The 25,621-nt window shown below is 40.8% G+C and overlaps 2 protein-coding genes and 1 long non-coding RNA gene across 3 annotated transcripts in view; 1 reads left to right on the forward strand and 2 right to left on the reverse strand.

Annotated features, from left to right (window-relative positions):
- The first annotated feature begins 714 nt into the window (after positions 1-714).
- LOC148888356 (uncharacterized) lies at positions 715-3,173 on the forward strand. Its single transcript, XR_016117225.1, has 2 exons — positions 715-2,074; positions 2,839-3,173. It is a non-coding gene; the product is annotated as an uncharacterized LOC148888356 (long non-coding RNA).
- Positions 3,017-14,563, reverse strand: gap43 (growth associated protein 43). The gene is made up of 3 exons (XM_089014380.1): positions 14,285-14,563; positions 7,184-7,796; positions 3,017-4,108 (listed from the first exon to the last, which is right to left on the reverse strand). The coding sequence occupies exons 1-3, from the start codon at positions 14,312-14,314 to the stop codon at positions 4,035-4,037; spliced, it is 717 nt and encodes a 238-aa protein (XP_088870506.1). The 5' UTR covers positions 14,315-14,563; the 3' UTR covers positions 3,017-4,034.
- A 7,605-nt stretch (positions 14,564-22,168) lies between these two features.
- mpzl3 (myelin protein zero-like 3) overlaps positions 22,169-25,621 on the reverse strand; it is an 8,662-nt gene continuing 5,209 nt past the window's right edge. The window contains exons 5-6 of the mRNA XM_089014345.1: positions 23,782-23,851; positions 22,169-22,512 (exon numbers count right to left, since the gene is read on the reverse strand). Of these exons, the coding sequence (XP_088870471.1) occupies positions 22,432-22,512; positions 23,782-23,851 (151 nt within the window). The 3' untranslated portion in view covers positions 22,169-22,431. The remainder of the gene's footprint in view (positions 22,513-23,781; positions 23,852-25,621) is intronic.

Genomic DNA, 25,621 nt, shown 5'->3' on the forward strand with positions numbered 1-25,621 from the left:
TTCAAGACTAATTTAGATTTATGACTCACGATTTGTGATTTGTGACTCAAAATTTGCAGTTCAAGACTCGTGACTCAAGACTCTCGATTCCTGATTCAAGATTTGCAATTTGTGATTCAAGCCTTGCCCTTCAAGCAAATCTTTGCTATTATTTTATAGTGTAGTGTAGTGTGGTGTGGTGTGTACTATATATAATATTGCCATCTCAAAACTCACTTGTACTCGGGCATTCGACTCAGCATGGTTCTGACTTGATCATGGTTTTACTCCCTGGTGTTTTCTACTATCTTTGTGACTGATTTATTTACTCCATATGATAGCTGTCCATGTTAAGTACTTTGTTCCAACTTCAGCTGTTGTTAAAGCGCTATATAAATCAATACGTATTGTATTATATTGTGTTTTTGTTTTAACAAGCACATAAAGTAGAACTTCAGTTGGCTGCGAAACAATCATGTGTATCATCTGGGAAAGGTTCCAGGTGGCACTTGACTATCATGAGATTCAGTTGCATGTAAAATGGAGAGTCGAATAGTAGGTCCAAAAAGTATCTGGTCGATTTTTAGCTAAGTCGACTTTTGAGTGAGCGTTTTGACGGCCTGGCACTAGATGGCGGCAGGACACTTCATATGTATATGGGGGTGTGGCATAGGGACTTTAAATAAAACAAGTGTTGCAATATTAGGCAGGGTGCCATGATTCTCCCACCAAACACCATGAGCCCATTTTGAAAAATGGAATCTATTGAAAAAGAAACCTTGGTTGGTGTGAATACAACAATTGGCAGTGTTGAAAGGTGGCATACCAATCCTGGACAATTTTCAATCCAAGGTAGGCGGGACAACCAGAATGAAAAGAGTCGGAATCAGGATTTGCCTACTGGGCTCGCCGTAGGACTGTGAGCAATGCCCTGAAGAGAGACAAACATGCCGAGAGAAAGCCAAGGGGAGTGTGGGAGCCTGCATGGTGTCGGATGGACAACAGAGATGGATGGATGGTCAAAGTGAAAAGATGATTGTCGTCACCCCCCCCCCCCCTCCCCCCAACGCCCATAGTAGACCCCTAACATTGCAAAACAGATGTACAATCCTACGTCGATCGCGGAGGGAGGACTGGTCGATTGCAGCGTGACAGTAAAAAAACATTTGTCAGCCTATCAAACGTCCCGTAACTTGATTGACATGCAGGGCAACCATTCAGAACTGACTTTTTACCTTTAGATCGCCGTGCATGCGTAAACAACGGCGCTAAACGCAAAATTTACAAGCTAGTCAGCGAATTACCTCAGATTTTAAGGCCTTGCTAAAACATATGGTGATCAAAATGAGTGAGAAAGCGGGACCAAGTAAGGGGGCAAAACATATTACTTTCATACGGAATGGGAAAATGTGGAGCGGCATTTTCGGACTGTTCATGGAAAATACGACATTGACTTCCCGCCGAAAAGCCATCTGAGAAAGAGAACGGTGAACGAACTAAAATTCCAGTTGTCCGGACAGCAGTCATTTTTCACTCAACATACTTCAAAAGCGAAAGCTGCCACCGAAACATCGTTCCGGGTGAGTCACGCCATCGTTAAAAACAATAAGTCCTTCCAAGACGGAGAGATGGTAAAAGAAGCATTCATTGAAGCAGGTGACTCCTTGTTCAGAGACTTTAAAAATAAGGCAGAGATATTATCTTCAATCAAAGCTCTGCAGCTGTCAAGACATACAGTTACACGGCTCTGTGAAGCCATGGCTGAGGATTTAACCCAGTAAATGTGGAAAGACATCGGAGATTGTGAGTGTTCTCACTGCTGAAGTCCAGGGCTCATGGACAGTTCTGTAACTTACTCACACAGCAAAAGTACCCCAACATGAGGAAATGTGCTACCTCCTTGACTGCATTATTCGTCTCCACTTATTTATGTGAGTCAGCCTTTTCCTACATGAAGGTCATTAAGTCCAAATACCGTTCCACCATGAATGATGAACATTTGGAAATGTGCTTGAGGATGGCTGGCAGCAGCTACTGTCCGGACTATGCATCCCTGGCTGATTCAATTCAGTGCAAGTCATCAAAGTAAACTCGGGTAATTACAAAAAAAAATGTTAATCGTTATTTATTATGTTATGTAGTTATTATGTGTGTTGTGCAATATTGGCTTATTCAGTTATGCAAGGTACATCAAAATACATTGTACATACAAAGAATCCTTAAAACATTTGAAAATACAGTAAAGTCTCGTTATATTGATATTCAAGGGAGTCCGAAAAAATATCCATATAACCGGGACTATCGATAAATCCGACCCTGTTTGCATGTAATTTTCTCCGTGTGTGCATAGAAATAGTATCGATATAACCGGGACTATCGATATATCCGATATCGATATAACGAGACTTTACTGTAATTATGTTTTGCATTTTTGTCGTGGGTAGATCATTTTGACTTGGTAGTCTTTATAAGTAGCTTGTATGCTGAAAAAGTGAGTGCCTCCGCACTTGTCAAATAAGAACAACAGCCAAGTGATCCCTATTACCAGAATATAATTATGGTCTGTTGAGTGTGTGTGTGTGTGTGTGTGTGTGTGTGTGTGTGTGTGTGTGTGTGTGTGTGTGTGTGTGTGTGTGTGTGTGTGCGTGCGTGTGTGTGTGTGTGTGTGTGTGTGTGTGTGCGTGCGTGTGTGTGTGTGTGTGTGTGTGTGTGTGTGTGTGTGTGTGTGTGTGTGTGTGTGTGCGCGCAAAATAAAATGTTGTCGAGTTCCCATACCAATGATTGACACGGCTGTGCATCATTTCTCTCGTAAGTACTTTCAGTCGCTACAAAAGTTACCATTTTGGTTACTGTTAAAAGGCCAAGACTGCTGCCAGAATGACTAGCGCAACATGGTCATCTGGGCTGAGGCGATGCAGAGACAAAAGGGTGGAGCCTCTGATCGAGCAAGGAATGGCGCCATTTCCTTGTCCAAAGCGTCGTACACAAGTAAAAGAAAAAGAAAATCACCTTTTTTGTTAACAAACACCACCGTCAATGATGGTCATTGGCACATTTGCTTTATTTTGAAAACACATTGAAACCATTTTTATCTTGTATTTCTTTGTCACAAGTTGGAATTTTGTTAGGTTGAAACTGGACATTGCACTCACTGGAATATAGGAAAAGTTGTTTTTTTTCTGTTATTGTTTCTTTGCTCGTTTGTGTGTTCATTTTCTTGATGTGTTTTCTTCACGTCTGTGCAAGAGGATTATCCCAATTCATATAAACCGTTATAACAACACCAAAGACATCAAAAAGAAGCCGCCACACTTCTTAATTTTCGGTAAATGCGCAAAAAAGTTCCTATCAGAGGGAGAGTTCCCATCATGCATCTGGTTCGATGGTTCATGCTACTTCTCTCACATTCGTGTGGCACAATATAAGATTTCATGTATTAATACTAAAGCGGAGTTCTCAAGTTTATTCGATGGCAACAACAGGTCCTTTTCTGTGAATGAGGGTAAAGAGAATTTGTAAAAGGGGTGTAGTTCAAGCTATATTGTCGTCCGCGGCTCTCCAACTGGAAATGATACACATTCAAGTCTACATTCTTATTATCCATGTTAAAAACGTTTTTGTGGTATGTGTGTGTATTGTTTTTACTACAGTGGACAGTTTATGTTGTCTGGTTTTACGGCGCATGAAAGGGTAAAATGTGTATCTTTCCAGTTGGGAGTTTGTTTTTTGTTTTCTTAACCGACTGGTACACTTTCTAAGTGACATAGCAAAAGATGATAGAAATCAACGCTTTCATTCATCAGCATCACAATCATGTTTCAGAATCATCAACAACAACAACATCATCACCACCACATCATCAAAATATTTGCTTCAGCCAAAAAACGTCACGCTGGAAACTCCCCCCAACATGAGAAAAATCAGTGCCACACAAAAAATGACAAACAAATAGAAACCGACTGCCTTTGCACCGGAAAGCCAAAGAGCAACCTTTTTAGATTTTTGTTTTTCTTCATTCTCCTAATTCTTCTTTTGGGAGGGTGGTAGACTTTGCCTCAGTCGTCCTTGGACTCGGTGGCTTCTGCAGCTGCATCCGCTTCGCCCTCCGCTTTAGACACTTCTGCGGCATCTGTGAGAAAGAGGAAGTAGAAAAAAAAAGAGTCAGAGAAATATGGTTTTCCCATCAGGGCACAGAACAATTATAAAACATTTATCAGGCCCTGAGAGATAGCGAGCATCAAAAATGTGCGTCAAAGACCATTAATTCAAAGACCATTTCAAAAAATTTACCCTAAGTGCTCCGAGTTCATATGTGAGCGTCAACACTCAAGAGCGGAAACCGGAAGTTGCTCATATCTGCGATATCATACAGACTGTAAATAATAAACCGGGTGCGTGCTCCTAATGGGGCCTTTAAATATTTACAGTGCGAATATGCCAACCTGTCATATCTGATATTGTGCGATGGCGTCAGGGTAAACCACTGGCACAAACATGGGAAGGAAGTGGATACGCTTTCTTTTCAAGGACAACCGACGTCTCCGGACAAGTTGTGTCCGTAATTTGTGACGCTACAATGCGTCTTTTTTACGGTGAGGAGGCGGTCCTTTTCTGACGTCACGTACGGACTCGTCACCAACTCAAAAACAAGACTTCCTGAATGTTCAGCGCGACTCTTAAAACGTAAAATATAGCTATATGCTGTGGAATCTTATTAAAATACGCCCAGTAGAAGTCATTTGAAGCCATTTTACAAATTATGGACACAACTTGTTTGGAGACGTCGGTTGTCCTTTTAAATGCAGATAGGAGTCAAAACAAGATGAGTATGACAGCAAAACTTAATTGGTTTGGGAAGAACTGACTTGATTGTGTATAATTCGCCGGTAAGTGCCGTCTGTCATAATCGACTGATTACACATCAGTCAAAAAAAGAAGAGTACAGGAGGTAAGATTTTTTGGGGATTTTACAGATTTGGGTGAGAGGAGCAACTTCTCCCAAGGCAACCACTGGGTTTAACACATACCTGGATGACTCACAGCAAAATGTTGTGATAATGTTTTTATGTACCATATTGTATTTATTTATATATTTATTTGGTAATGTACTTGTGTATTTATCTATTTGTTTATTTATTTATTTGTATTTATTTATTCAGTTATTCAGTCATTAATGTATTTATTATTTATCTGTTTATGTGTTTATATTTGTGAGTTTGTTTATTTTATTATATTTATAATAATAATACATTTCATTTATTGTGTTTATTTATTTTGTTGTTTTTATTATTTTATTCTGTCATTAATATATTTATTATTGATCTGTTTATGTGTTTTTTATTTGTGAGTTTGTTTATTTTATATTTATTTATTTGATTTTATTTGTTTTGTTGTTCAGTCATTAATGTATTTATTATTTATCGTTTTGAGTTGTATTTATTATTTGTTGGTGCGTGTTTTTTGTTTTTTATTTATCTTTATTTGTTCTGTTATTCAGTCATTAATATATTTATCTGTTTCTGTGTTTTTTATTCGTGTGTTTTTGATTTGTTTGTTTGTTTGTTTACTTAATGCATATAAAGATTAGTATTATCGTCACAGGTTTATACATGAGACCCTCCATGTTACCGTGAATCATCAAACAATTGGGTCTTCGCTGCCATTGTCAGGAATTCAAACTCCAAAATCAAAACTCCAAATCAGCCTTGTCTTAATCCATGTACCTGTGATCTTAAGTTTTCAAACAGATGTGGGTGACCAACAGTTCCTTGTGTGGGACGGACACCCCCGGTGTGGATCGTGACCGGTAAGGATCATTAATCATTCATCTGAATCCGAACACCTGTTATCTGTGCTCAGCTCGATGCAGACCGGCGATCCCGTTGAGGTGGTAACTATGACAACGTTGAGACAGTGCTGCTTGGTGACCTAGATTCAGTGTAGCGCTGCAGTTGGTACGCGTTTGTGGGCGTGGGTGTGTGTCACAAGCCCCTGCCTATTCCAGATTGTTCATGCACCATTAACTAACTCTACTGTACCTGTCTGGCCTAGACAGGAGAGTCCTCAGACAACAATGAGCAGCTTGTAAATCCATTTCAAAGTTTTCTTTCAAAGGTGTCTTTTGTGTGTCGGGAAATAAATGTTCTGTGAATTTTTGAGGGAATTCCACAAAATTGCTGTTCCCACAAAAAGCAGCCTTGTGTATGGTGATGGTCATGTGATTTGTTTTAATTGGCAGGTTAGTTGTGATTGAGTCCTACACGTCTGCTATTATTCGATTTTATTTTACACAAAAATAATAATTGCAGCCAAATGTGAACCGGTTGAGATGCGAATCAGCACCCCCAAATCTGAGACAATAGTTCTCAGTCAGAAAAGGGTGGAGTGCCCTCTCCGGGTCGGGGAGGAGATCTTGCCCCAAGTGGAGGAGTTCGAGTATCTGGTAGTCTTGTTCACGAATGAGGGTAGAAGGGAGCGAGAGATCGACAGGCGGATCGGTGCGCTGGTCTGCTGTGATGCAGGCTTTGTACCGATCTGTCGTGGTGAAGAAGGAGCTGAGCCAAAAGGCAAAGCTCTCAATTTACCGGTCGATCAATGTCCCAATCCTCATCTATGGTCACCAGCTATGGGTCGTGACCAAAGGAACGAGATCCCGGATACAAGCGGCCGAGTTGAGCTTTCTCCATAGAGTAGCTACGTAGCTCTCCCTTAGAGATAAGGTGAGATGCATCTGGGAGGAGCTCAGAGTCGTGCCGTTCTCCTCCACATATAGATGAGCGAGATGAGGTGGCTCAGGCATCTCCGTGGTGAGGTGTTATGGGCACGCCCCACTGGCAGAAGACCCCGGGGACGACCCAGGACACGCTGGAGAGACTGTCACCCAGCTGGCCTGGGAACTCCTCGGGTCCGCCAGGAAGAGCTGGAAAAGTGGCTCGGGAAAGGGAAGCCTGGGCTTCCCTCGTGAAGCTGTTCTAGCAGGAGAAGATGGATGGATGGATGGAGTATTGTGGCGACTAACGATTGGGTAATAAATTCAACTCCAAATCTTAAAAGTTTCTTGAAAGATTATATTAGTCCGTGGACTCTGTATTCCTTTCCCATCCTTGGGCAAGACAACATTCCTGTTTTGAGTTGTTTTTAATGGTCCAAATAGCTGCATTGTTGTCCATTTAAAAACATGAAAATGTCTGAAAATAATCGATACCTTTAACTTCTGATTGGTCAAGATCCCCCTTCTCGGCTGCCGGGCTGACAGCGGCAGGCACGTCGGCTTGTCTGGTCTCTTCCTTTTTCTTCTCGCTGTCTTCTACTTTCTCCTCAGCTGTGGCTGTGGCGGGACTCTTGACTGGGGCCTCCACATCTTTGGGCTTTTCTTCAGCTTTCTCCTCAGCCTTTGGCTCCTCCTTGGGGGTCTCGGCGGATGCTGCCGGAGAAACAGCAGTCGGTGCTGCCGCCACAGGAGACGTTGCTGCTCCTACAGGAGAGGGAGCAGCGGCTGCCGGTGAGTTAGCGGGCTTTTCTACCACGGGGCTTTTGGCTTGGCTGGTTTCCTCTTCCTTGGTCCCCTTCCCTTCTGGAGTATCCCCCTCCACAGCTGGGGATCCTTCAGTTTTCTCCTCGCCACCCTGCGTCGCGTCTTCTGGGGCGGCAGGATTGTCTCCATCCTTCTCCTCCTCTCCATCTTTCATCTTTTTCCGAGTTATGTGTCCACGGAAGCTTGCCTGTATTTTGGTCGCAGCCTTATGAGCCTTGTCTTCAGGTTTGTTGATGTTTCCATCCTGCTCAATCTTGTGGTCCACATCCTCATTTTTCTCCACCTAGTTGCCGGGAAAGGAGTTACATTAAAATTAACAAACACAATTTTACAGTGATCGATATGAATATGTAAATATTGAGTCTTCTAAGACAAGAGGTGGAGTATATTGCTTGAGAATGATTATCTCAAGCCGTCATGCTGCAAAACCATATTATTTACCTTCGAGGTAAATAATAGATTTGGCTTAAAGTTCAGAGGAGACAAAAGCTAGAAGTAATTTGAAAATGAAAAAGGACAGGTGTGAGAAAATTTGAAAATAGGTCAGGGGTGAAAGTACTGGACAGGTTGACTCAACGTTTTGGGACTAGGATAAAATGCAAGTGTAAAACGGGATGAGGACCATGATTCAGAAAGAGGACAAGGAATTTTCAAAAAGCGCACCGTTATATTACCTTTGGTTACTGGATCCAAAGCTGTCCATCAAATAGTGGGTTGTGTTATGAGTCATTTAATCATCTAATGAAAAGAAATCAAATCAAATCAAGGAAAAAATGATGAGCACTGAAAATGAAAACAAAATGTTACAACATATTCCAAAATAAAATAAGCAAACAAATGTAGGTTAAATATTTGTTTAATCAATCAAAAGCTTCTAATTTGACACAATAAAAAATGTGAATAAGCAACATCAAGCAAATGTAAATGTGCATGCAAGCAGTGTAACATGAAAGGCCCATTTTTTTGTTGTAGTTGATTGTTTTTCTTGATTTTCATCAATATCTGTGCAGCGATATATTTTTCACCTCCATGTGCTACCCAGTGATTCATAAAATAATCTGAAAATGACAAAGTGCTAAGAATGTCATTTTCAGATGATTTTGTTAACCTATGGAGAAATAATTTTTACAATGTATTGCATGCTGTGTATTCCCTAATGTCCTCAAAGTGAAAATCCAACAAAGAGTGCACCCACCCAAACCGACAAAAAAAGGTGTCAAGCTTTCTGAAATCATCTTTCTATGACTCAACTGGCTGCTAGGAAACCAGCCACCTTCTTCAATCTTTTCAACTTGCCCGACCATATCTCTTACAACAAGCAAACGTTACCTTGGCAACCAGCATGCAAAGTCATCACAGTGTTGTCTGCCGGTTGGTGCAATGAAAGACTTGCCTGATCGCCAGCGTACTTGACCTCTTGCAAGCCATCGGGAGCTCATAAATCAAAGGTTGCAATCAGGTGGCTAAATAGGGGTCTTGCACGAGGAAATGTCAAAATGGAACGGGGGCGGGGGTGGAGGTGCAGTGTCTTATTTTCATCACTTCCATCCGCCTTTGGTTGTAAAGGTCCATTGGAAATGATTGGTTTCAGACCGAATAAGGCGCACCCCAAATGAATGCTGTATTTTCAATTTTTTTCTATATACTGTATAAGGTGCTATAAGGGGCACTTTCAATGTATGAAAAAAAGTTTTCCAAATATAATATATAAATTCATTATATTATACAGTGCTACAATAGAGGCTGGGGTTATGCACGACTGTTGTCACGTTTCGGTTTGCGACCAACAGGTGGCACTGTAGGGCCGCGCCTTTAGCTGCACAAGTGTTGGTTGGTCGTTTTGATGAGTGACAGTTAAAAGAACTACTGGCATGACCATTCAGTGTCTGGTCATTGTTTGTTTCACCCTGTCAGGTTTGTTTCATCTTGTCATGTTTTACTCATGGTTTTGTTTGCTACTTTGGGCATTTTTGGTCTCATGACTTTGTTGTTTTAGATCCGGCTCCTCCCTCCTGCCTGCTTATTTTTGGGGGTCCACCACCACCTCCACCTTGCAAACCGTGACAGTTGTGGCTCAATATTACTTCACATCTAAGGCACACCTGCGTATAAGACGCAGGGTCATTTTTTCAAGAAAATGAAAGCTTTAAGGTGCGTGTGTGTGTGAGAGACGTGATTGGGGAGGTGCAGGCCGTAAAACTAACGTGATATCTTCAGGGTCAGTGAGGTCAGTGTTGCAGGGTTAAGAAGGTCTAGGCTCAAGGGTTTAAATCCTGCCTCTGAACATTTACTTCTTTATACATACGATCTCGATCAATTCAGCTTCATTATATAAAAAAATACAACACAAAGTTCACGCATGTGGTTGGAGATGACTTTGTGATTAGATGTAGTACAACTGCTTAGCACCAGCATACTCTGTGTGTAATACGCGAGGTCCCTGATGACTTATTGGTCCTTTTATTACAACTGATCTCATTGGTGTTCACAATTGCCCAAATTTGACCCAAGCACTTAACTCTAAATAGAATTGCTTACTGGCTTCGTTCAATGAATCATAGAGGGAGAGAAGGAGACAGGAACGGACGAGGGTGTCTGGGAATATGGTGGGATGACATCATTATTGAATCCGGGAGGGGGGTGTCATCTACTTTAGAGATTAGGGTGTGTGAGTGCAAATGTAATAACGTGCCAAGAGTGATCTCATAAGAGTTGATGAGGATGAAGGCAAGCTCATCATCCCGGTTTGACCGCATTTGTGGTGTCATCGTTTGCATTATTGATCCAGATTTCTGTGTTTCCGTTCCAAAATGCTTCACTTCCTGAAACTTCTACTTTCTATGGACTTTTATAATTCACTGCAGGGATATTCGATCGAACCTCGGGTGAATTTAACAACCTATTAGCAATCAATGGTTAATCTAGGGACTTTTAAAACATGACTGCAAACCTGTATTTCCATTTTACTTAGCGTCTCACATTTATCAATGAAAAGGTTTCTTCAGCCGACATCTGTAGTACAGATGATGGCTGAAGAAACCTTTTCATCAATGGACCACTCCTGTACGACGTCTCACATGTATTAACTCATTCACTGCCAGACGTGCAAAAATGTGTCCCCTCCAGTGCCAGGGTTTTTGTCATCTGAAAAAAAGAGCTAATTCCTAAGTTATATGGGTCTGGAGTTAAATGATTTTGAAATGAGGCTGTCCAAAATACAATGCAATACAACCAACCAAGAAAAAAACAAAACCCGAAAAAATTCGGGAATGGCGCTCTACTTAATATTTTCAATTCCTGAAGAAATTCGTGAATGGCAGTGAATGAGTTAACTAGCACCTCAAAACACTCTCACTGCAAACATACCTCTCGGAACTGTTAAAGGACAACCGACGTCTCCGGACAAGTTGTGTCCATAATTTGTAAAATGGCTTCAAATGACTTCAACTGAGCGTATTTTAAAAAGATTCCACGGCATATCGCTATATTTTACGTTTTAAGACTCGTGCTGAATATTCCGGAAGTCTTGTTTTTGAGTTGGTGACGAGTCCGTACTGAAGGAACGCCCCTAACCGAAAAAAAGGACACATTGTAGCAGTCCTTCCATCACGTCAATGCTTGTTTGGTCTGAAAACCTCGTGTTGCACCAGAAAGAGCCAGAAGAGGGCGTCCAAGCTCCATGTAAGAAATTTATCAGCCTGTGGAACTGGGCTGATTAGTTCCTCACAGGAGCTCGGTGGCCATTTTATGCCTCTTTTTGGGTGAGACATTTCCCCTGCAGGAACCATTCCTTTCAGTGTCTGTGCGCCACACATTTTCATTCAAAAAAATATCCAGCTCCACTACCCACGGGAACACGCAGACCACTCCCATTAGTTCACATGAGAGCACCGTTTCAACCGTGCGGGCTTAGAAATTTGTCAAATTTACCTTTTGGGTTTTGTTTTTGGACTCCATGTTCATGCTCAATGTTTCCCATCGGTCATAATCCATCATATATCTAAATATTTTAATCTCCATACAAGCGACATGATGTTGGAAGATAAAAAGATGCTCAAACTACAGACATGTTCGACAGACCATCTGACCACCGGATGCTCTTGCAGTCTGTTGCATTCTTGGTCTGCCTCTGCCCTTGGGAGGGAAGCAGTTGTCATGAGAACCACACCCAGAATCCTTGGCTATAGCTCTATAGCAACACATTCACACACACACGGATATCCCTTCCCCCAACCACCTCAGTGCCTCGTTGGGGACTTGTTTCAGGAAGGGGGGAGGTAAGGATGGGACAGTTCAGTGTTAGTCTGAGTGATGGTTGACGTGCTGTGAAACCCTTTGTCAGAAAAACGAACATGGTTACCCTAGTCCAATGCAGTGGACCACTTGCAAGGAATAATTTGACTCAATTTTGCCTTATTATTGGATATTTCATGTTAAACCTTATGTGAAAAAAAATATATTGGATATCGGATTAAAGTGCCGGGATGATTTTAGCTTGCGATGGAGAAAAATCCAGACGCCAAGCGGCGCTGGTGTACATTTATGCCATGCTCTCAATGCCGTCGTTACTTTGTTTCTCACCATGGGAGCTTAAATTCTCTCTCTTCTCTCTCTCCCTGTCTCGCTCACCCAGGCAGACTCAGCATCGCACCACACCCTTATAGCCAACTATCTCCTGCAAATGAGTCTACAACGGCTCAAGTGGCGATAGGCACAGCTCCTCGTCGGCATCCGACCTTCCTTTTCGGCCATCAATCAGCGAGTTACAGGATCTACTGCTTCCTTTATGAAGACAACTAATACGTGACCGCATGCCAGTGTCGTTGCTTCCTATGGAGCAGCCTTTAATTCAATTACATTGACTTGTTGTCGGAACAAAGGCTCTGCAATCGCCACTGATCTGGCAAGGGAGCGAAGGCTTGAGGGGAGCTGCAGGTGGGGGAGGAGACTTGCTTGAGGGGGTCGGGCGGTGGCCAGACATGATGGGGTGGCCACAGGAGAATGGAAGAAAAGGCCTATGGGCTATGAATCATGCTACAGCTAAATGTAAATTGAAGGAGAGATAAGAATCCTGGTTGGTGGGCGGGTCTTGATTTTGAAGGTGCAGTGAGATTATTTCAAAGTGGACGGGCAGGTGAGGTATTGAAATGAGGATTAACATTAAAAATGGTATTGGGGCGGAGTTGAGGAGAAACTATGAGGTAGACTTTTGTTTCTTCAAAGTACACACAAGACCCGAATTCTACTTTTTCCACCCCAAAATTGAAGGTGATGATGATGATGCTCAGTCTGAATCGTATTTAAAGACAGAAGATAGAACCTGGAGTTCACAGCCACTCCCTTAGCCCATCATGCTTCTGGAGCAGCGGCTATCGCAACATTTATCATGAAACCGGGAACAGGCCAGCCCTTTCCAGTCCGTCATCAAAGCAGGTGTCAGAAAGACAAGACGAAACCGGATATTCATCCCAGTTGTGACCCCTCATACTCGAAGCTGGCTTCAGTGTGCAAAACGCCTGCGCCTCACCCACCACATGGCTGCAGTGTGCAGCATGCCGGCTTTCTTCCACACCACGCCCCCCCCCCCATCTCCCCCATCTCGCCCAATGTTCATTTCCTTTCTGCCTTCCTGCACCTACGCCAGCTCCCATACATTAACCCTCATTTAAATTGCTGTTTTACCTCCACCTATTTTTTTTCACCCCTCGCTTAAACGGATCTAGAGTACATTGACAATGTTCATGCAGGTACTTTGCGACTGTTTCATGCCATTCTTGCTGCCGTCCTTCTACTCTTCTTTTAGCTGTCACGCTAGACTTAATTCCCATCTTCTGCCTGCCATCCGTCGTCAGTGTGACTCATCCTAAAATTAATGATGCCATCAAGTGGCATCAAAATCTCGCATGTCATGACTCCGATAAAAATCACATTCACATTTGATTAACGATGACGAATAAAGGTGGGGGGAGGGGTTCTTGTCACTCAAAACAGTAAATATCCTGATGGGGGCTAATTTTACCTTTACTTTCTCTTCCATGATTTGTATCCACCCATTTCCATGCAGCACCTTGTCTGCCTTTTTTTATTCTCAGCTAGCTACTCAACACCAACCTTTCACACCCTTTTAAATAAATGCACACTTCATTGGACCACCCGTCAGCTACGTCCACTTATTGATTCAAGGTGCTCTGATCATCTTTTTAAGAGTCGTTTATCTTATATTGTAAACCCCTTGGAGGGGCTATTCACATGATGATGATGCTCACTCACTATGTACCCCACCCTGTTTTTTTCCACCTCCTCGCTGTGGAAATGTACTTTTTTGGGTGTCACCCATTCTCAAGGCGAATGTCTTCGTCCTGTCAAAGGCAACTAAAGTTTTCCTCCGTTAATATGAACAATGCGACTTTTGAAATTGAGAAGATATCAAGTGGAGAAAAAAAATGATATTAGTACACTTTGAACAAGTGAATGATCAATACGAGAGGATCCAAATCAAATGACAATCTGAAACCACAAAGACATTTTGATGTCCGAGAGGCATCTTGGCTACGTCCATTCGCATCAGGATAATTGCATCCGCAAGGCGTGTCTTGAGCTCTCTGTCGACAAACTAAACTGAACCCCTAAGTCCAAGTCAATCAAATTATTATCTTCTGTCACCTCCGATTGACAGCGAATGAACATTTTCAAAGTTCAAAGTTGAGATGCAGCAATTTGTCATGATTGAGTGGAAAATGGAAATGGATCAAGCAAATTGGAGTACTTTACCGGTTTGGTTCTTCTTATGCAGCACAGCATAGTTGTTACCGTAGTATCCTCTCTTTTTCTTCTCGGCTTTTTTCTTTCCCTTTCCCTTCTTTTCTCTTTTTCTCTCGTCACCCCTCTCTCTCTCTCTCTCTCTCTCTCTCTCTCTCTCTCTCTCTCTCTCTCTCTCTCTCTCTCTCCCTCTATCTCTCTCTCTCTCTCTCTCTCTCTTTCTCTGGCTGTATCAACAGCTACGCTACCCACTGCATTTACTCTTAGCACTCTGCACAGCCACACTCTCTTCAGTCAGTCTTCTTAGTTGCACCTCTTTCTCTCTCTCTCTTTCTCGCTTCACCCCCCCCTCCTTTTGCCTGACAATGACTACAAGCCCACCCTTTAAAACCCCACCCTTTGCCTCACCCCTTCCATCACTCTGTCCTTCCCTCACATGATTCCATATTCCCGTTTTCTGACTCATAAAGATGATCCACCACCACCTATTTTATATCGGCACTCCATTTTCTAATGTACATTTTGTCTTTCTCCTCCTTCACTTTCAGGCAACCTGCAGCAGAAACACTGACCCAACTCCTAATATACTGTAAAGGCCAAAAGTCATCCCAGGATTTGTCTGTTTTATTTTCTTTTTTTTAATAAAGTTATTCTTTCACAACTATGACACTCTCCCACTTTTTCCACACAGTAAGTTATTTCCTTTCCATCATAAAATGCCCCCTTGCAAATGGATTGTGCCTTTTCTTCATGTTAGGCTGCCTCCCCAACTACGTACAATACACTCAATTCAGTCAGATTCATGTTAACGCGGCTGCCGAAGCAATAGCCAAAACATGTTTTCTGGGTACGTCATAAGCTGCCCTTGCCAGTAGAGAAATGTGAAAGTGAGCAGGAATGATCACCCCTGCATAGATTCATGCATGCATACGCACACAGCACTCTTAGGACACGTCAGCCTCAGCATCATCCTACCAACCCCCCGCCCCCCCCCCATGCCCAGTGCGCTGTTCTCATGGAAACACTAGCAGAAAGACTTGGAGAGCAGAGGAGGAGCAGTGTGTGTGTGTGTGTGTGTGTGTGTGTGTGTGTGTGTGTGTGTGTGTGTGTGTGTGTGTGTGTGTGTGTGTGTGTGTGTGTGTGTGTGTGTGTGTGTGTGTACGTGCATGCGTGTATGTGTGTGTGAGGAAGAGAGTGGGAGAGAGAGATGACGGCAGGGGAAAGATGCAAAAGGGCTGGGTGTGGTACACTTATCTCTCTTCCTTTCACTACCCCACCCCACCCCTTTCACACTCGTCTTATTTAATGTGCATTCATTTCTCCCAACAATTTTTTTTCATAATCACCACCGAATCATACGGGAAACAAACACCCATTCTTGGGTTTGTCTTTCATAACAGCACAGATACACAGTGTAATGCCAGAAGCATCCCCACCCCCCGCTCCAATACTCTTGAGTTGGACACTAAAAGGGGGGTGAGACATGGACAGAGTGGGAGATTTAGAGTTAAGTTGTGCCATTTTTTTGTCTTCTCTTTTACATGATTATTTCAGACGCACGTCACTGAAGGGAAAATGTTACTTACATGGTCATCTTAATTGGGCTAAAAACCCATTACTATACCTTACTATACTGTATATATGGTGTTTTGTTGTTTTTTTGGGGGGGGGCGAGGGGTAAAAACTCCTTACACATGGTCGTTTTTTTCATGCTGAAAAAGCCTCACTATACATGGTCGTTTTTTTAGGGTGGGGGGGGGGAATACCTTACTATACGATATCATTTTTTCGGTCTAAGAAAGTCTCGCGACGCATGGTCGTCTTTTTCGTCAAAAGACGGCCACTGTACATGGTACCTTTTTTCCGGACAAAAACGCCTGACTATACATGGTCGTTTTTTTTAGACCCAAAGCGTGATTTTTTTGGGGGGAGACGAAACGCCTTACTATACACGGTCGTTTTTTTTTTTTTCGGGCTAAAAATGTCTTACAATACATGTTTGTTTTTTTCGGGCTAAAATGGCTTATTGTACATGGTCATTTTTTTTTCAGGACAAAAACGCCTTACTAAACATGGTACGGCCAAAAACGCCGTATTATACGTGCTTGTTGTTTTTGGGGGCTAAAAATGCCTTACGATACATTTTGCTTATTTTCGGGCCAAAAAAGCCTGACTATACATGGTGTTTTTTAGGCCAAAAACGCCTTACTACACATGGTCGTTTCTCTCTCTCTCTCTCTCTCTCTCTCTCTCTCTCTCTCTCTCTCTCTCTCTCTCTCTCTCTCTCTCTCTCTCTCTCTCTCTCTCGTATATATATATATATATATATATATATATATGTGTGTGTGTGTGTGTGTGTGTGCGTGTGTATATATATGTGTGTATATATATAGATGTGTGTATGTGTGTATATATATATATTTACACGAGAGAGAGAGAGAAAAACGACCATGTGTAGTAATATATATATATATATATATATATATATATATATATATATATATATATATGTGTGTGTGTGTGTGTGTGTGTATATATGTGTATATGTATGTATATATGTATGTATATATGTATGCATATATGTATGTATGTATGTACGTATGTATGTATGTATGTATGTATGTATGTATGTATGTATGTATGTGTTTCTTTACTTTACACAGGCTTTTTTTCAGCTAAAAACGGCATGTAAGGCGGTTTTAGTTGAAAAAAAAAACGACCATGTATAGTAAGACATTCTTAGTTGACGAAAAAAGACCATGTATAGTTAAGGTGTTTTTACGTGAAGAAGAACGACCACGTATAGTAAAGCGTTTTCCAACCAGTGGAGTGGGGATATAGCTCAGTTGTAAAGAGCATACTTTTCATGCATAAGGTCACAGGTTCAATCCCCTGCCCTAAAAAATAGCCGGCAACCTTGCATAGAGTATTTTTAGCCCAAAAAGAAATCAACCATGTGTAGCAAGGCGTTTTTAGCCCTAGAAAAAACGACCATGTATATTAAGGCGTTTTTAGCCGAAAAAAAAGACCATGTATAGTAAGGCATTAGTAGCGGAAAAAAAGACCATGTATAGTAAGGCGCTTTTAGCAAAAAAAAAAACATATATAGTAAGCAGTTTTAGCGGCAAAAAAGACCACGTATAGTCAGGCGTTTTAGCAGAAAAAAAAAGATGCTGTATAGTAAGGCATTTTTAGCGGAAAAAAACATGTATAGTAAAGCGTTTTTAGCCGAAAAAAAAAATGACCATGTATAGTAAGCCATTTTTAGGCGAAAAAAAAGACCATATATATAGTAAGGCGTTTTTAGCCCAAAAAAAAACGACCATGTATAGTAAGGCGTTTTTAGCGCAAAAAAAGACCATGCCCAGTATGGCGTTTTTAGCGCAAAAAAAGACCATGCCCAGTATGGCGTTTTTAGCGCAAAAAAAGACCATGCCCAATATGGCGTTTTTAGCGGAAAAAAAAACCATGTAAAGTAAGGCGTTTTTAGCGCGAAAAAAACAACCATGTGTAGTAAGCCGTTTTTAGCGGCAAAAAAAGACATTGTATAGTAAGACATTTTTAGTGGAAAAAACATGTATAGTAAAGCGTTTTTAGCCGAAAAAAAGATATATATATATATATAGTAAGGCGTTTTTAGCCCAAAAAAAAACCACCATGCATAGTCAGGCGTTTTTAGCCGAAAAAAAAGACCATGTATAGTAAGGCGTTTTTAATCGAAAAAAAGACCATGTGTAGTAAGGCGTTTTTAGCCCAAAAAAACAACCATGTATAGTAAGGCATTTTTAATTGAAAAAAAGAAGACCATGTATAGTAAGGCGTTTTTAGCCCAAAAAAACAACCATGTATAGTAAGCCGTTTTTAGCGGAAAAAAAAGACCAAGTATAGTCAGGCGTTTTAGCGAAAAAAAAAACATTGTATAGTAAGGCATTTTTAGCGCAAAAAAACATGTATAGTAAAGCGTTTTTAGCCGAAAAAAAAAGACCATGTATAGTTAGCCGTTTTTTTTTTCGGCTAAAACGGCTTACTATACATGGTTTTATTTTTTCGATTAGAAATGCCTTACTATACTTGGTCGTTTTTTTTCGGTTAAAAATGCCTTACTATACATGGTTGTTTTTTTCGGCTAAAAACGCCTTACTATACATGGTCCTTTTTTTCGTGCTAAAATCGGCTTACTATATACATGGTGTTTTTTTTCCGGTTAAAAACGCCTTATTATACATGGCCTTTTTTTGGGGGAGGGGGGGTAAAAACGCCTTACTATACATGGTCTTTTCTTTCGGCTAAAAACGTTTTACTATACATGGTTATTTTTTTTCGGCTAAAAACGCCTTACTACAAATGGTCTTTTTTATCGGCGAAAATGCCTTACTATACATGGTTGTTTTTTTCCGGCCAAAAAAGCCTTACTATACTTTTTCATGCTAAAAATGCCTTACTGGACATGGTCATTTTTTTTCGGGACAAAAACGGCTTACTAAACATGGTCATTTTTATTTCGGGCCAAAAACCCCTTATACTTGGTTGTTTTTTTCGGGCCAAAAATGTCTTATTATACATGGTTGGTTTTTTTTGGGGGGCTAAAAATGCCTCATTATACATTGTGCTTTTTTTCGGGCCAAAAAAGCCTCACTATACATGGTGTTTTTTTTTTTTGTTTGTTTTTTCAGGCCAAAAAAGCCTTAGTATGCATGGTTGGTTTTTTTCGGGCTAAAAACGCCTGACTTATTTCATAAAATGTCAAGGGTGCAGGCAGCATGGTTTGAACTTACAACTTCTAAACTGCTCATCACCAGTTTACTCATGAGCTATTCTCCAACATGCAAGATTCTGTTGGTTTGTGTTTTTCCTTCAATAATTCTCACCTGACATTTAGGTTAAATAAAGAATAGACAAATTTGCAAACAAGTGAGATCGAACACGAAGCCTCTTGATTTGCAATTCTTCATTATACCCTTGAGCCATGCCACCACAGCGTTTTCGGTGCAGGTCTTGCATTTGTCTTACTAGAAATCTGCGCCAAGTGAGATTCACATGAAAGTCGCGGTGCGCACATGTGACGCCACAAACGCACACCTTGTTCGTGTTTCTCAATGATCTCCTTCTTCTCCTCGACTGTAATTTTGTTTTGTGTCTTCTTCGGCTGAACACGAGTCTGTGGTGGGGTCTTTTTCGGTCCCATAACAGCAAAAGTATCGTTGAAGACAATCGACGCGTGCACTCATAGAAAGGGGGTGTGGAAAGGTAGGCCGGCTGGGGCGCTGTTCGGTCGTGTGCTTTGGTGTTCTTCTGCCGAAGATTACTCCGCCTGCCGTGGTGGGGGTGTGTATCGCGAAAAGTAGTGCTTAATTTTCATAAATTTAACGTTCGTAAACCGAAAAGTTGGTAAGGCAAGGTGTTCATAAACTGAGGCCCCACTGTACATGTAAAAAAATGTGAATATCGTAAAAACGTTCATTAATTTAAGTCGTTTATTTGGCCTAAAATACACAACGCGAGTTCGTTTAAGAAAAAGTAATATCACAGAGCATATCCTTCCCTTTATGATTCACCAGCAAATTTTCACAATGTAATCCCATTTCCCATTGTGTTTTTACCCATGAAAACCATTTTACATCATTTGTGATGCGAATATTATGGACGCTTTCTCGTTTGCCCTATATTTTCCACAAGAGTTTTAAATTATTGCAGCAATATGTGTGTCAAGTCTTTGAAACCGATGGGATGGGACGCATATTTATTAATAAGACACTGTAGTTTACATAACTAGGCGCAAATTCAGAACTTGCAGAGGGATAAGGGTCACGAATATTAGAATACGGTGAAATATGCTTTGGTATGCTTTGCCACGTTGCCTTGATATGGTATTGACACAATTTATTATACTGGATAAATGTTTCATACAGGTTGTGGGCAATCAGAGACCTCACTAATGCTTCAAATTGTATTTCTGATTTGGATTCATCACCAACTTGCAATAATTATTTGATCAGAATATTTTTCATTACATAACGTGTACACATTTTATTCCATGTACAGTGATACCTCAGCTTACAAATTTAATTGGTTCCCAGAAACTGTGTGTAAGGTGAAAAGTGTCTTCCAAACATTAATTTCCCATAGGAAACAATTAAAATGAGAGTAATCCGTTCCCAGGTGCCCATAAAAATTCTACTAAATAACATTTAAAACTACACAAAATATACCTAATTGTATGTATAATAAATGTGTTATTGTATTGTAATTAAAGAAATAATATGTACTATATAATAAAGTCTTTTTTTTTACCTTTGTGATGGTCGTTGATGGCTTGATGGAATGGAGTGGGAGGAGGTGGGAGGCAGGGAGTTACTGTTTGGAAAGAGAGTCACATTCCATAAGTACTGTAGGAAGGAGGGTTAGCATATCTTTCATAGGCTTATGCCCAGAGACAGACTTCTCTTCCTGTGTAATGAAAGTCCGGTTAGGCATCTTTTTTCAAAAAAAAGGCCGGTTTCATCAGCATTAAACACTTGACAAGGAACATGGTCTTCTTCCACCGTCTTGAGGAATGATTCCTTGTAAGCTTCGGCAGCTTTATCATTAGAACTGGCTGCCTCACCATGACAAATGACACTATGAATCCCTGTACGATGCTTTCTCGGCGATAATTCCTTCACTCACGCTGTCCCCTACTAGCTGCTTTTCGTTAATCCAAATTAACAGAAGTTTTTCAACCTATTCTATTGCCTGAGACCGTTGCATAGACAACACGGAAACACCCTTAGCAACACACGCACCTTTAATAGCTTCCTTGTTCCGAAGGATGGTAGCAATGGTCGACTTAGCAAACTGGTGCTGGGACACTAAGTCACACAAACTCACACCTTGTTCGTGTTTCTCGATGATGTCCTTCTTCTGCTCTACCGTAATTTTCTTTTGTGTCCTCTTCGGCTTAACACAAGCCTGTGGTGGGGTCTTTTTCGGTCCCAAAAAAGCAAAATTACTCCACTCGATAACAAACCACGTCAGCACTCAGTGCACTAAAAGAAACTGCGTGTGGAAAGCTAGTCCGCCGGACACCGTGGCGCTGTTCGACTGTGTGGTTTGGTGTTCTTCCACCGAAAAGTAGTCCGCCAGCCACCTGGTGCTCCGTGTGTTCTGGTTTGTTTGTCGAAAACTAGTTTGTATGCCAAGATTATATTCACGCAAATTTAATATTCGTAAGGCGAAAAGTTCGTTAGCTAAAGCGTTCATAAGATGAGTTATCACAGTATATGTTTTTTTCTTTTGAATAAATATAGATGGACTCCAATCCTCTCAAAATTGAGCCACTTCTTCGATATGAATAGTGCACATGCAATTTAAAACTATTGTTTCTGCTTGCCACGAGTAAGCTGTTGCCATGGTAGTTCATATGAAATAGAATTGATAATTGTGATCGCATGGCAGTGTTTGAATTATTAAAGAACTTGGGGGTTAAAAATAAGCTGAGTAAGAGAGTGAAAACAAATGAGACAGAATGAGGACTCATTCAATTTTCCCCCAACAGTTTTATTAGCTGTTTGTCAACTCCACTTGTATTTGGGAGTTTTTCAAGGAATCCTCATGAGGATTTATGAATATCGAAAGAATTTCCATTCATGAGTAGTTCAACAGAACAAACCAAAAGGAGAAGAAACTGCAGCTGTATGCTATTCGCTTTACCAACTGACTGACTCTGCATAAATAATAATCTTATCCTGACAAGGCATCACTCTCAAAATGGATTGTTTTTCATTCAGTGAAAATGATGTGTTCATTAGAAATATAAAATACCAAACGTTTCTAAGAGGTAATTTGCACCCCCGGCGCACCCAAAAAAATCTTACAATTAAAGGGCATTCTGTTAATACAAATTATGTACACATGTAATCATTTTGAGTGACATAAAAAAAGTCTTTATTTTGCCACTAAACAATGATACGTGATTGGACACAAAAATGACAACTCAATAAGACATCAGCAGCAATGACAAAGGCAATAAATTAGACAAAATATATCTCCTTCACAACATCATGTGCACCGGTAATACAAACGTGAGAGGTCGACACGTACATCAATTTACCATTGATTTTCATTCAGTGCAAAAACCCAGTGAGAATCTCAACGTGTACAAGTGAGCAAGCCAAGGAAGTCTACAACTGAGACTCAGCATAACCTTCAGTACCAGGTATGTTTTGCTTCACGTGGCTGTAGTCGTAGTCACTATCACAGTCCTGTTACAACGAGAAGACATGACAGATGAGCTGACAAGAAGATGACAAAAAATTTAAAAATATAATAAAGTATCTCTCCCTACAGAATGTTCATGGTGTTATGAAATGTTATAATTGAAATTGCAGCCACAGGTTTTGGATATTCCATTGAAAACAGAGGTGGAGCCTTAAAAGACAACCGACACTTCCAGACAAGTTGCATCCATAATTTGTAAAATCACTTCAAATGACTTCTACTGAGCGCATTTTACATAGATTCCACCGCATATTGCTATATTTTACGTTTTGAGACTCACACTGAATATTCATGAAGTCTTGTTTTCGAGTTGATGACGATGCCGGCGTGACGTCGCTAAGGGAACCCCACTGACCGAAAAAGCGATACACAATGTATTTTGTGTACTTTTTTTTCGTCTGAAGAAGGCAAACTACATAAATAACGCAATTGTGAATCGTTGTGTGGCAGCCAATTGCGGTAACACGCATAGAGAAGGTGTAAGTTTACACATATTCCCAGCCATTTCCAACGGACCAGAGCCGAAGGACAACGAGGAGATAACCGGAGTTAGCGATGGATAACTCCTCTCGAGGCTAATCATCCAGCTCGTAAATTATTTTGTTGAACGTACATAAGTAAAATGGAGCTCTTTCAAGCCAAAGATGATTACATTCTTCAGAACGGGGACCGAGCATTTTGGTGTAGCCGAAAGGACGCTTCGATGACAGTCAAACCTGGTACGTATTGTAATGCCCCTCAGCGTGACATGCACAACACAAGCACCGGACGTTAGAGTATTATTCCGACAGTCAGGTTTTTTTTTTTAATCGAACACGAATGCTTTCTTGACCCCCTGATTAAATTCTAAATAACTGGATGAGTAACAAGAAAGGATCTTTTTCAAAATCTGAACTCCCTGAAGCCATTGTTTTGATTCAGGAGCAAGGCAGTTTGTGAAGGAGTATCCTGATGAGAAGTCACGAACTGGGGGCGGGACTTTCTGAATCTGAATCCACGTTTGAGCTCATTAGTTGCAGTTTTGGACAACTTTAAGTCATTTTTATTAGTGTTTTGTGTTTGACTAATAATATCAGCCTGCGTGTTTTGGGTATTTTAAATGCTGTAAAACATTGTTCTTATGTCAGTTAGGAAACAAAAAAATGGTGTCGGTTGTCCTTTAAAAGTCAAACCACTTCCCCTCCTTGTCAAGAGGAGCTAAAGCTATTGTCACAGTGACCTGACGCTGGATAAGAGACTGTACTGTACTGTACCATCAAGCATTGGTCACAGCATGAGATCATCTTAGATTTGTTCCTCTCTTGGTAGTTGACATCCTCTTCTCTGATGAACATAGGAGAGACAATACTGAGTGAACCGTCCAATGTGTCAAATAAAAGCACATATTGGTAAAAAACAATATTCGGTACAAGATAATACACACGAGAAATGTTCCAAACGGTCATTGGTAAGGTGAATTTGTTCGTAAGTGCAATATTTTGTATGGAATGTATGTTTAAGGTTGTATAAGTAACATGCATTGGTTTGTACCGAAAAATAAACATTGAATAAAATATATGCTCTTTCAAGATATGTACATGTACAACTTGAGTGAATACTACATATGTTACTACAAAAATGTTCGTATGTACTGTTGTTCGTAACTCGAATGTTTGTAAGGAGGGGAGCGTGTGTAAATGAGTTTTTCTTTTGTGTGTAAAATACCGTAACATTGCTTATATGTATATACAGGTACTACTTAGAAAATTAGAATATTGTGAAAAAGTTGATTCATGAGAAACATGAGACCGAGCAATGCAAAAGCGCTTAAGGCCACTATTGAAGCATTCTTGTCTTCCATGACACCTGAACATTGCCAGAGGTTGATATCGTCCATGCCACGCATTGAAGAATTCAGGCAAATGGGGGCCCAACCAAGTATTGAGTACACAAAATGATTATTCTTTTCTGACGGCTGATATTTCATTTATTTAAACTTTATTTTCTGTTGATTTCATTTGATATTCAAATTCAATTTTGGGACTCTGATTTTGCAGTTTTCAGAAACTCTAAGCCATAATAATCAAAATTCTAACAAATAATAGCTTGAAATATCAGAATCAGAATCATCTTTATTGCCAAGTATGTAGAACACACAAGGAATTTGTTTCCGGTAGAACACGCTGCACTAGTATCGTCGTCAAAAAAACTGCTAAGTGGCACTATACAGTTCCATTTTGGCTACTGTTGATAATAATAATATTAATATATTAATTTCACCTTATAATTTCTTCTTTCGCTTTCAGCTTTTCGCTTCCGGGGTCACCACAGCGAATCAGCGTCCTCCATCTTCAGAATTTTGATTTGCATGTTTGTCCGATGCCCTTCCTGACACAAACCTTGGGACGGGCACAACTGACTTGTGTCCCCTTAGGGCAGGGGTCGGGAACCTATGGCTCGCGAGCCATATATGGCTCTTTTGATGATTGCATATGGCTCGCCGATAAATATTACATATTATAATACATATTGTCGTTTTTTTTCGCCGTTCATTTCCCGTTGGGGCTGCAGTTGGCGGAAAGCGCAATTTTGATTGGATGACACTGACCTAGAATGGCCGAAAGCGCCATGTTGATTGGATGATAGTGGCCGTCATGTTGAAACAGGTAAACGCCCCTTTAAATGAGCCCAACTTGTGCACTTCAGCGTGAATGCACCGGAGCTTTAGAGGAGAGAAAATGTTCTGATTCTAATTTGCAATGAAACAATACCATCGATGAAACAGTCGAATGTCAGTGACATTTTAACAAGCCCGATGTTAACGTTAGCATCAACATACTTCTGCGAGAAGTAGATTGCAGATAGCAAGTGTGGAAGCTTATGAGCCGTGTGCAGGCTAGCTAGCAGTAACTTCGCCTCTGGACCGGCAAGTTGAATTTCATTCCGATCGTTTTCCTGGATTTTTACCAAACACGAGGAACGGAAAATCATTCATGTTAACGGTGAGTACTATCACAAAGTTATTTTAAACAATACATTCTGATATTTTGTTGAAAAGTGGCCGCGCGTGTGTCTGTGGCACGCGCGTGCGTGCGGCTTTCGCTGAAAAACATT

This window comes from Hippocampus bargibanti, linkage group LG14 (genome assembly GCF_051943395.1).
Source record: "Hippocampus bargibanti isolate YZ-2025 linkage group LG14, ASM5194339v1, whole genome shotgun sequence".
Lineage (NCBI taxonomy): Eukaryota > Metazoa > Chordata > Actinopteri > Syngnathiformes > Syngnathidae > Hippocampus > Hippocampus bargibanti.